Source organism: Echiichthys vipera (genome assembly GCF_963691815.1).
Source record: "Echiichthys vipera genome assembly, chromosome: 8".
Taxonomy (NCBI): Eukaryota; Metazoa; Chordata; class Actinopteri; order Perciformes; family Trachinidae; genus Echiichthys; species Echiichthys vipera.
In genome coordinates this window covers 31563586-31575374 of record NC_139833.1, presented here as the reverse complement: position 1 = coordinate 31575374, position 11789 = coordinate 31563586, and the positions used below count along the sequence as shown (strand labels likewise).

The 11789-nt window shown below is 41.1% G+C and overlaps 1 protein-coding gene across 1 annotated transcript; it reads right to left on the bottom strand.

Moving 5' to 3' along the window:
- Nucleotides 1-9726: 9726 nt before the first annotated feature.
- LOC310950639 (zinc finger MYM-type protein 1-like) lies at nucleotides 9727-11508 on the bottom strand (the record flags this gene model as incomplete). The annotated part of the gene is made up of 1 exon (XM_083918544.1): nucleotides 9727-11508. One exon carries the CDS (start codon nucleotides 11506-11508, stop codon nucleotides 9727-9729), a length of 1782 nt encoding a protein of 593 aa, XP_083774670.1.
- Nucleotides 11509-11789: the final 281 nt, after the last annotated feature.

Here is an 11789-nt window from a genome sequence, read left to right as displayed (position 1 = left end):
CACACTGGAATTTTTTTATTTTTTTTTAATGTATTATCATTTTAGACTGTAAAGCAAAAAAGGGACTATTTGAAAAGGGTATCATGACTTTCTATATACACTGTACATTGCCCTTAGAATACATGGACCCATGATGAGACCACATGGAAATGAAGTTGTACTCTGTGACATGTTTGTGTTGTGTCTCCACTGTGTGCTCAGGCCTTTTTTTTGTGGTCATTTGTACAGACATTTACACTCAGGCTTGTATTTATATATCTATTTTTGTAAATAAATGGAATTTGTTCATCTTACTGTGTACTTTTTAGATGCCTTATTGAAGACATTTTTCACAAATAATTAACAAAATTGTTCTTAACTCAAAAACAGAAATTAAATCTTTGATTTATAGTTGAGTATAACGCATTAATATGTTCAATATATTATCATCAATCGACCAATCAGACTTTATTTCTATAGACCTTTTCATACATTTTAAATGTAAAAGAAAGTGCTTGTGGTTAGCACTGTTGCCTGACATTGAGAGTGTTCCGGGTTCGAATCCTCGTGTCTGTTCGTTTCTCCGGGTTCTCTGGAGACTGTGTTTGGTTAATTGGTGACTCTAAACTTCTCGTAGGTGTGAATTGTTGTCCGTCTCCATGTGTCAGCCCTGTGATAGACATCCTGTCCAGGATGCAGCCCGCCTGGCACCCAACATTAGGTGTGTGTATTCTGAGGACTGCTGTAATCATGCTGCCTGGGTCCACACTTTGAATCCACCCACTCCACTGAGATGACTGATGGTAACCAAGTGTAACGAGTTAACAGTAGGTTAAAGTAAACATGTAAAATACAGTAAGCTACAGTAATGCTGTATTGGTGGGAAATATAACATTAAACCATAATTTACACTCAATTCACAACATTTTGAAAGTATTCAAACTTAGATTACTGTCACATATTTAAAATGCATGGCTCATTACCACGGTCATTTCATTTAAATAAGGAGAAACACATGTTGCAGTAAGTGATCTGTGCGTCCAGGAACAAGCTGTGAAACTTGTGGTTCTATGAGGTGGTGGTATTCTGAACACTGAACCTGTTATTTCAACAAAAAAAACTTTTAAATATGCTGCCCTTCTTCCTGGAATGACGCTCAGAAGGACCTGAAATTGTCCAAGCTGATTACTGCTGGGGGCTTTAAGTCCTTTTTAAAGCATCGAGAAAATAACACTATTGATCAACGTGACTGCTTCTGAAGTTTTTCCACTGAAATCTTTTAAAAACCAGAACCTTTTTATGCATCATATCTGTTTTTATATTGTACTATTTATGCTGCCCCCCTGGCCAGGTCACTCGTGGAAAAGAGATTTTAATCTCAATGAGACTTGTAATACATTAACACAGCACTAGGTGGCATTTTAAGACTGATGTTGGCCCAGTGGGCGCAGCGGCTCTGTTCCATCCTGGACTGATGTAATACAGTAGACCGGTGTGCATCTTTAATCACAGTCACTTGACGGGTCCAGTCCAGCACTCACTGTCTGACAGTAGAGCCGTGTGTTTGTGTGTGTGTGTGTGTGTGTGTGTGTGTGAAATCAATAGAGATGCATGCTGTGAATTTGTCCCTTATAGATTTCTTCTGTTCTTGTATTTTGTCACACTGACGTGTTTCTGATCATCAAACAAATGTTAATATCAGACAAAGACAACCTGAATAAATACAAAATGCAGTTTTTAAAGATGATTTCATTCATTAAGGGAAAAAAGCTCTTAAACCAACCTGGAATTCCCCCACCCTTGTTAAATCTGTGATAAACAAAGGCATTGACATGTATCAGTCTGGAAAGGGTTACAAAGTCTTTTCTAAGGTGTTGGGACTCCAGTGAACCACAGTGACAGCCATTATCCACAAATGGAGAAAACATGGAACAGTGGTGGACCTTCCCAGGAGTTTAAAAACTGCATTTTGTATTTACTCAGGCTGTCTTTGTCTGATATTAACATTTGTTTGATGATCTGAAACATGTTAGTGTGAAAAAATAGAAGGACAGAAGAAATCTGTGAGGGACAAATACTTTTTCACAGCACCGTACTAAGTGGAACAATCATTAGGTGAACCCCCAGTGTAGGAAAAACCACAGGATAAAAATTGATTTCATTAATGTTGTGTAAGATAGCTCTTACGTTTCACCAGCCACGGTAAAGCTGTAGAGCCACTGAAAGCCCATGGACCAATAATTAGACATTGACTTATTGTAAAATTGCACAGAGGGCGAAGGGACAGCCTGGTTGAGTGAGTTATTGTGGGGTTCGGAGAAGTCAACTCTGAAAGTTTTTCCCTGATTGAAGTGCTCTATTAATTGACATGCAGAAGGTAGTCTCTGTTTTTTATGGAGTGCTTTACTCTGCTCCTTTGTTTTTTCGTTGCGTGCCGTATTGCAGTGCTTTTTGGAGTTCTGGGGGAATCGTTGACACATCAGCTCAAAGTTTGACAAGAAGCCTGTGAGGATGGCCAATTAATTAGATTTTTCCGGGAGCTAATTTGCAATTCTGCATTTGCCCCAGAGTTGTTGAACACGAGGATCAGGAGGGAGGCTGAAAGAGTGAAAATGGAGAGCTAATGAATAATTCCTCCCTTTTTCTGAATGTCACACACGCACACACGCACACACACACACACACACACACACACACACACACACACACATACGCACACACACATACGCACACACACATAAGCACACACACACACAAACACACACACACACACACACACACACACACACACACCTACACCTCCGTTCCTGTATACCACAGGAAGAATGCACAGCAAAGGAAGTGTTTGGTGCTGGGAACTCAGGTATGTTTTCAGCTCGTATTAAATAGCAGCACTCAGGTGTAATTGACTAATATGTCCCGTGGGACAGGACGAGAAGACAGAGGGTGCTAGTTTTCTAGCAGTAAGTGTAACATAACCATCACCCATACCTTTCACCTCCACTCTGCTGCTGAGAGTTTCAAGAGTTTGTGTGTGTCTGTGTGTGTGTGTGTGTTAGTGCCACCTTTAGTAGCCGCACGTGTAAGAGGAAAGAGAATTTACATTTTAATCATGATCAAAAAGAAAATGAATTGATTATGTAAAATGACTAAAATATCAATTTCACAGTGTAAATGGCTTTGCAGCCTGCATTTTGGTAATTAGTAACAGTAATAAACTGGATATAGATAGATTGAACCTGCAGGTGTAAATTTTGTTCCAATTCAGTTTGAATTATCATGCTTACACTTTATTTCTCACACATATTGTATAATCATCTTCCTCTTCTCAGGTGGCATAAGCTCAGTCATTAATACTGTAATGGTGTTGATTTGGAGAAATGTATTGTAGCTCGCAGCCAATTTTAGCATATTACTGTGGCATGTTTGTTTATTATGGCTCCCAGTCATAGAAGAATTTTCATGAGAAATCATTTATGTTTAGAAAAATCATCTAAATGGTAATAATTTTAAAAAATCTATCTGAAATTTTGACAAAATATTTTTGTGTGTCATGTATCTCTTGGTACTGGAAAGTAGCTAATGGAGATGCCTCTTGTTGCACGTTTTAACCGTCTGAAGTCACAAAATTCCTTGAGGTTAGCGGTTTGGTTCTGTTTTCACAACTTGGTTAACAATTCCTAAAAATGTTTATGTGCACATTTTTCATAACCTAAATTAATTTTTCAAAAGAACAAGTAGTCACAGTAGCTCATTCACTGTTTGTCCCTAAGGAAAGTGATGCACTATTGTCTGCCATCGTGAACCAAAGCATGCTGGGCGTCCTACAAGGAGGAAGTCCGGCGAAGTTAAAGGGATATTTTACCCAGTTTAATCCAGGTCTGTGTCGTGTAGAATTGTGTTCAGATGAACGGGGTTGGGCCTGTCATGTGGTGGAAGTCCCTGCAGAACAGAGCATAGTCTGCAGAATAATGCAAAATGTGCCATCTTCCACCACTGAGACAGGCCAAACACTGTTCATCTGAAAACATATCTACATTGCCATGACACACACTGGGATTAAAATCAGCAACATATAATAAGTACCAGTTGATTGAACCCAAACCATGGTCTTTTCCTAAACCTAACCAAGTAGTTTTGATGCCTACTCAGGTTCTACTCTGCTCGGCTTTACAGCTGCACTGATCGCTGTTGTTGCTGGACTTTTGTAGGATGAAGCCTAACTTCACATAAGATATCATAAGAACCGTTGAATTAGAATACACTCTACAGCATATGATGTCCATCAGTTTCCACAAGAATACACAATTACTGTACATATGACCTATGCAATGACAGCCTATAGCCACCAGAAGGCTCTAAAGTATTACTGTAAGGTGACAATGCCAGGACCACAAACACTCAGCAGTCAGTGTTCAGTATGTTAAGAACAGAACAGATGGTATAAACAGTTTATTACTCATCATCCTAATATCCCCAGATGCATGTGTTCGGTCATTCATACATGAGTGAGAATTAGGACTTGGGGATAATTCAGTAGGATTATTCATCATTTTCAATGGAATCGTATATACTTACTCAAACTTCACAGAAATGTGACTGTAGTTTTCTATCTGTATCTGTATGCATGCATGTAAACAGTCCCAAAAAAATGTTTTCTCTGTCTTTTCACTTAAAAATGGTTATGTTCATTTTGCACTACAGTTCTTAATTAAATTAGAAAATACTCCGTACTTTTCAGTATTTAATCCCCACAGGAGTATACAAAAAAAGGTTTAACAGTGTGTTTTTTTCCACAAAGACTATTTATGAAACTACCAGAAAACATGCTATATTCTGATATATATTATTATCGGGGTATGAAATGACCTGTATCGAATTGGAAAGTTTTGGCCATTGTGTCCAGCCCTAGAGATTATCCCCTTATCTCTTGTAGTGATCCAGACAAAACCCTTGTGTGTACAAACAGAGCACAGCTGCATGTTTCCTCCTGTCACAGCAGTCAGTAGCCAGCTCTCAAGCCCACTCTCTTAGTTGCAGAACCACCTCATTATTTCGTTGTCACTAGATGAACCTAATTCAGTGTACAGGCCCTGGGCTCTGTAAGAGTTTGTCAAGTAAATGAGAAGACTAATGGTGCATCTCCTTATCAGTGGTGTTTTTCAATTGTGGTAATATATCTACTGACAGACACTGATGTATCAACTAATTACCCTATTTTAGCCATTAAAAAGGCAGTGTTTAGACGTTGAGCTCTGCAGTCGTTTTCATTGTGGTTACAGCGTGTGTATGTGTGTGTTGCTAATTAATTAAACCTATTTAAATAACAGAGTGTGTTACTGTGTTAATGTAACTGATGTGACAAAAATGGAAAGAACCTCATATTCAATTTCTTACCTCTAGATATCCACACACACACACACACACACACACACACACACACACACACACACACACACACACACACACACACACACACACACACACACACACACACACACACACACGCTGCTTCTAAATGACTTGAAGCTAATTGTTAAAGTAGTCATTAGGGTGTACCTGTAACTCCATATCTGTTCAATTATTACATATCCACAATATCTTCCTGCCACCCATGGTCTGGTCTTACTGCCTCTCTTTCCCATTTCTATTTCTATTTTTGAAATGTAAAAGTTCCTGCAGGGGGTAAAAGAAGGAGCGGGAGAGAGATAGCAAGAGGAGTGTTGGGCATTGGAGAGAAATGTGTTGCATGGCCCGGAGCCTAACGGGTAATAAAGTCATTAATTCAGCTGATTAAGTTGGCCTTTGGGTTAAAGAAAAATCATATCCGTCTCCCTTTGAGATGTGACTGGGGAAGCACAGAAGAGGGAGATGCCAGCTAATTAGTGCTGAAAAACAGGAGGGGGCAAGAGAGGGAGATGGGAGATGGAGGAGGAGACAGACAGAAAGAAACTGTGTGTGTGTGTGTGTGTGTGTGTGTGTGTGTGTGTGTGTGTGTGTGTGTGTGTGTGTGTGTGTGTGTGTGTGTGTGTGTGTGTGTGTTTGTGTGTATGTGTGTGTGCGTGTGTGTGTGTGTGTGTGTGTGTGTTTGTGTGCGTGTGTGTGTGTGTGTAATGGGAGGGAGGAAGGGTGGAGGGAGTGCGAATAGGTGTTTCGACTGAACTACTAATGAGGCATGTTTGGGGTGAGGAAGTGACAAGCTCATCAAAACGCTGCTTTTCTCTCAAAGAGTTTGCCCAGCTACCTTTGAGCCTGACGCTGCCACTTAATGATGTGAAACAAGAGAGAGAGGGAGACGTTAGGGTGAAATGTCAGTTTGCTTGCAGTTTAATGAGCTTGTTTTGGATGCAAGAGTAGAAAGCCCAGGGAAAAGAGCAACAGGAGATGCAGCCAGAACCCTCCACCCACCTCTCCATCATGCTCTGAGCAATGATGCCACTTTAATGAATGATTTAACTTGTAAAACTCCAGTGTTGTAATGATATCTCTTTTATTTAAAAATAAGCTCCATAGAATAGACTTTATTGTCACTAAGGAAGTTTTTCCCCCACGTTGTCCGTGCCTCAGGAACATACACACAGTGTACATAGGGTTGCCAACCCTCCCTTGAAAAACGGAATCTTCCCGTATTCAGAAACAAAAGTATGCATCCCGTATTGAGCTGAAAAGGGACGCACTATTACCGTGAGAATCAAAAATAGCATTTAAAATGTCAATAGAATGAATTAAGAAATGGCGCCTTATAAGAAAATTTACAGTAAACTCTCTCCAAGCCTCTCAGCATCTCCTGCTCTGTGACCAATGAGCTAACAGAACACTCACACACGAGTATGACGATCCAGAATCCTGCTCATCTCATTGGTCAAGGTATTGTTGCTTGCTAAGAAGATACCGGAAGACGACAAAGCAGCATGGAGGGTAGTGACGCCAACAGTCCTTTACAGGACTCGGGCGGCACATCTTCTAGCAGCAATGCAACTACTCCTCCGAGACAAAAACAGAACAGTATGCAAAAATACAGAGAGGAATGGTTAGAAGGAAAAACATGGGTGGAAAAAGTGCACGATAAAATCTATGAAGCGCACTTTGACTTTTTCCATAGCCCATGGTGGACTAACTGAATTAAAGTGACAGGCTTCCAGTGGTGCGCAGTGGGCACACAAGAAAGACAAGGGACACCAAAACTAGGGGAACCCCAGACCTATTTATTGTCCGGCAGGCAATGTCAGAGGCAGATATGGTATGTAAACAGTGATTTTAACACTCTGGTTAAGGTTAATATGGGAAAGTACAATGAATGTCTGAATTGTATGGAGAAATATATAACAATATTATTTTCTGTGTAATAAGCAGGTACAATTGCTAGATGAGTACATTAGGTAGATCAATAACACATCAAACTAATACATGGATGAATAACAATAATTAATAATAATTAATTAATTGAATAATTGTAACTCTAAATAATGAAATGTCTTGCTCAGAGTTTTACTCTGTGGCACTGAAAGACTAACAGCTCGTGGCTGCAGCAAGAGCTCAGAAATAGAAAAAACAGACTACTACTCTCTTCCCAGACTACAACTGTAGGCTACAGTCATGGCCTTTGAGGTACAAGTTTTACTCAGACTTTATGTTTGCACTTTTCTTGTGGCATTAATTGTGTACTATGTTCTGCTTTGTGTTGTTTTATATCAATTTATACAGTTTTAAGTTAAGCAGAAAACATATTTATTTTATTCTGTTAATTTTTGTTATTTTGTATAAAAAATGCTGATAATTATTTATTTTCTATGTGTTTATAGCACTCACATATGCATCTAATTTAGTTAAGGTTTGAGTCAAATAGTGAAAAAAAAATTGCTTTACTTACACAAAAGAGGACTAAAAAGATTCTCTACGCCAAGAAAAATGAAGGCAGCCAGGCCAGCCGGCCCTGACGATAAGGTGTCCCTTATTTTTTTTCAGTGAGTTGGCAGAAGGTTGCCGGTTCAATCCCTGGACAGGATAAATCCAGGCGGGAAAGAAGTGCAAAAACAGAGTCAGCCTGTTGGGTATGGATCTAAAAGCCAGTGACTTTCAAACTTCTGCTTCAGAACTTGCTTCACAACTGCAAAACTCATGAGACTAATGTGGTTTGAATTTCCAGTCACATATTGCTGCGAGACCCATGGGGGACTGAAAAAACCCTCTGCTCTACTTTGAGAGTCACACACACTTTGTTGAAAAGAGCTGTCATAAGCTATTTTACATTTACAGTCAAAACTAGATTTAATGCTGATATGCTAATATGACCAATACAACATACATAAACACATCGTATCTGTCCAAGTACACTGTGGGCCTCCTGCATTAACTTGAATTTCTGCTAAATGTTCTCTTCATTTCCTGTTCAGAGAAATGATGTGAAGATGAGCTGAATGAGGAATCCTACTTTTTTATAACTGTGTATTAGCATATGTTAACGTCTTCTAAACACTATATAAGGGCAGGTGTTGTGCTGTGTGCAAACACTCTGACACATGTGACAAGAACTGGAGAGATGTCACTAAAAGAGGCTGTAAGAAGAAAAACTTCAGGAGTAAAATCCACACGTTAAACAAAGTTAAGGGGCCTGCATAGAAATTGACCAATGGGAGCCATCCAGTCTGGAAGGCTTCCATTGGCTTGTACCCTCCATCCAATCCCCTCGTCTCCCCTGCTCCCCGTCATCCTGCCTCGCCCCCTCCCGATCCCCCTCCATCTCTGTAAACGGTAAACTCCTTTGAGCGGTGGAGAAGGCTACGCCAGGATTTGGGACTGAAAACAGGTGCTGAGACAGCAGACTTTTTGTTCAACAGGTAATTTTTGTGTTTTATTTTGGTAGATGTTATATAAATATTAGTCTCAATTAGTCTGTGCCACTACTGGCTTATGACTGTGAACGTCGCCTGTCTGGTAAACACCTATGTAAACACATGTTAGCATGCGTTAGCCATGTGTTTTTAGCAGTGGCGAACCGTGAGCACTACAGCTGGGCCTTCACCTCACCGCCGAGAAGAAAAAAAATCATTGCGGAAAAAAGCAACAGTACAACGAATTAAAAGGGTTTAACAAGTGCAAATTTAATTAACGATGACAAGGATGTAAACAAACAGACCATAACGTCAATAACATTCTCCGCAACAAGAAACATTCTCAACATTAACTTCGGAAAATCTGGAAATATAAAAGGTCACCCAGAATGTCACCCCGTGACGCTGCGGACACAGAGGCTCATTTCATCACCTTGGACAGCGCTATGAAATCACGGCGCATGACAAATCATTCACACATAAATTCATTAGCATTATCAATCTACAATACAATTTCAAAAGTTACACAAAGCTTGTTATACAAAGACTATTTTTTAAAGTTGCAATGAAGTGCAAATGCCTCTCCATGCGCAATTACGCATAGCGCAATGAATACAGATGTCAAATAAATTGAAGTCACAATTTTTACTACTATATTCCTTAATTCTCCACAGGGAAAGGGACAGACAAGTGAACATGAAGAGAATAAAAACCCTCTGAAAAATCCAACCACACACTTATGATACGTTTGATACATTGATTGATTGATTGATTGATTGATTGATCACATACTGAATTCAAGGCAATTTGCGCTGGGACAACCTCCGCAATAAATACAAATTCCCAAATGTCCACTTGGCCAGTAATCTTAATCCCTTGAAATAATAATCAAGGTGTATTATAACAGAGGCCTACCTTAAATAAACACGAAGTCCATTCGTCGGTCTCTCTTTGTGAAGTGGGCGATGGCGGCGTCATAAAGTTTGTCCTTTGATTTGAGCTCCAAAAGAAGTCCTTTCTCTATGGACATCAGTGCCAAAGCTCCCAGGCGGTCCTGTCCAGTACTGTTCCTAGCGTGCGTCTTGATGCGCTTCAGAGCCGAGAAAGACTGCTCCACGGAGGAGGTGGACACGGGGATGGTCAGCACCAGGCAGGTAAGGTGATACAGCTGCGGCATGCTCTCAGTCAGCACTTTAAGAGTCAGAAAGTGCAGCAGGTCTGCTGGGCTCCTTGCCTCAAAGTTTGCCATGTTGTACATGACCGTCAGTTCAGTCTTGAGCCTGGGGAGGTCAAAATGCAGCTCGTAGCTTTCCGTGAGGCTCTGGAACTCAGAGCTGGGGAAGTTTTCTCTGTGTGAGGTAAACTTCTTGGGGTCCAGAAGGGCAAGGAACATGAGTTTTTCATGATCCTTGAACCTGTTCCTCAGCTGAGTGAGGATGTTGTCCAGGATTTCACTGTGCAGCCGCTGGTACACATCTCCGACTCCCTGTGCCCTGCGCCCGCTGGGAACCCCGACTTCGCGCACAGTGTCCTCATAGATGGAGTCAAATTTTGCCTTTTCTCTCTCTGTGGTGCTGCAAAAGTCCTCGATGCTGGACAAACAGAACTGCATGTCACACTCCTTATTTTGCAAGATCCCAAAGAGCACGTCGGAGTAGGCAAACACGGAGTTGAATGTGGCGAGGAGAAAGCAGAAAACGAAGTCCGTCAGCAGTGCAGTGTATCCATCAGCGCTGTGTACAGCATCAGTATCAAAATCATTGTGGTTGTCAACAATGAATTCAAAGAGCTCCAAGAGTTCTTCTCTCCGCTCATACACAGTGCAAACCAAACGTGATGAGAAGTTCCACCGTGTTGGAGTCACTCTGGGCAGTCTTCGCTGGCATATTTCATCCAGGAGTTTTGTGCGTTTGGCTGACCTTGTAAAGAAGGCTGTGAGGCCACTTAGGTGGGAGAAAAATTTTTTGCACTCTTTGATTTTGGCAGCACGTTGAGACATGACGAGGTTCAGAGAGTGCGCATAACAGTTAACAAAGAGAGCTTGTGGAATTTTTTCCTTTATTTTAGCTTGCACCCCATTCAGTCCAGAGGCCATGACTGCAGCTCCATCGTAACACTGGGCAATTACTTTATTGGTGCAGGCACAGTCCTCCAGAAACTCCAAAACTTGACGAGCTATGGCCTCTGCGCGCTTATCACCACTGACATCACCAAACTGGAAAAAGCGCTCCTTGACACCACCGTCAGTGGTGTAACGCAAGACATATGACATCTGAGCAGAGTTACTTACGTCAGTTGTCTCGTCTACCATAACGGAGACAAAAGGCGTGTTCCTCACCTCCTCCCTCATTGCTTCGGTCATTACATCTGCCACCGATTGAATCAGGTCATTCTGAATTTTGCTGGAGGTGCCGATGAAAACAGTGGCCGAATCCAGATGACAGCGCAGAGGGCTGTCATACCCCGCCAAAAACTCCAGAAGCTCCAAGTAGTTCCCCTTGTTTTCAGAATCTTTACTCTCATCATGTCCTCGAAATGCAAGCTCTTGCTTTCCAAGAAATGTGACGACATTGATGAGACGTTTCAGGATTTCTCTGTTCTGCCTGACCTTGTTGTTGTGGGCCGTTGTATGATTCCGGCGCTGCTCATCTAGCTGAAGATCAATTCTTGTGTCCCCAAAAGTTTTCAAATTGACCATCGCTTGCAGGTGTGCCGCAGAATCTTGATGTCGATGGGCTGACTTTGTCAGATTTGTAAGGCTGACAAATCCGCCGCTGACCCAGGTGGATGACTTGTCAGTTGTAAAAAGTAAACAACTCCAGCAGTACAGCCTGTTTGTTTCCTTACAGCCAGTCATCCATGGATACCGCTGATAATTTTCGGTCTTGAAATGCCTTTCCACTTTCTTAACCTTTTCTTTTAATTCCAGCTCTGGAGTTGGTCTTCCGCTTTTTATTATTTCAAGTTTTTCTGTGAAGG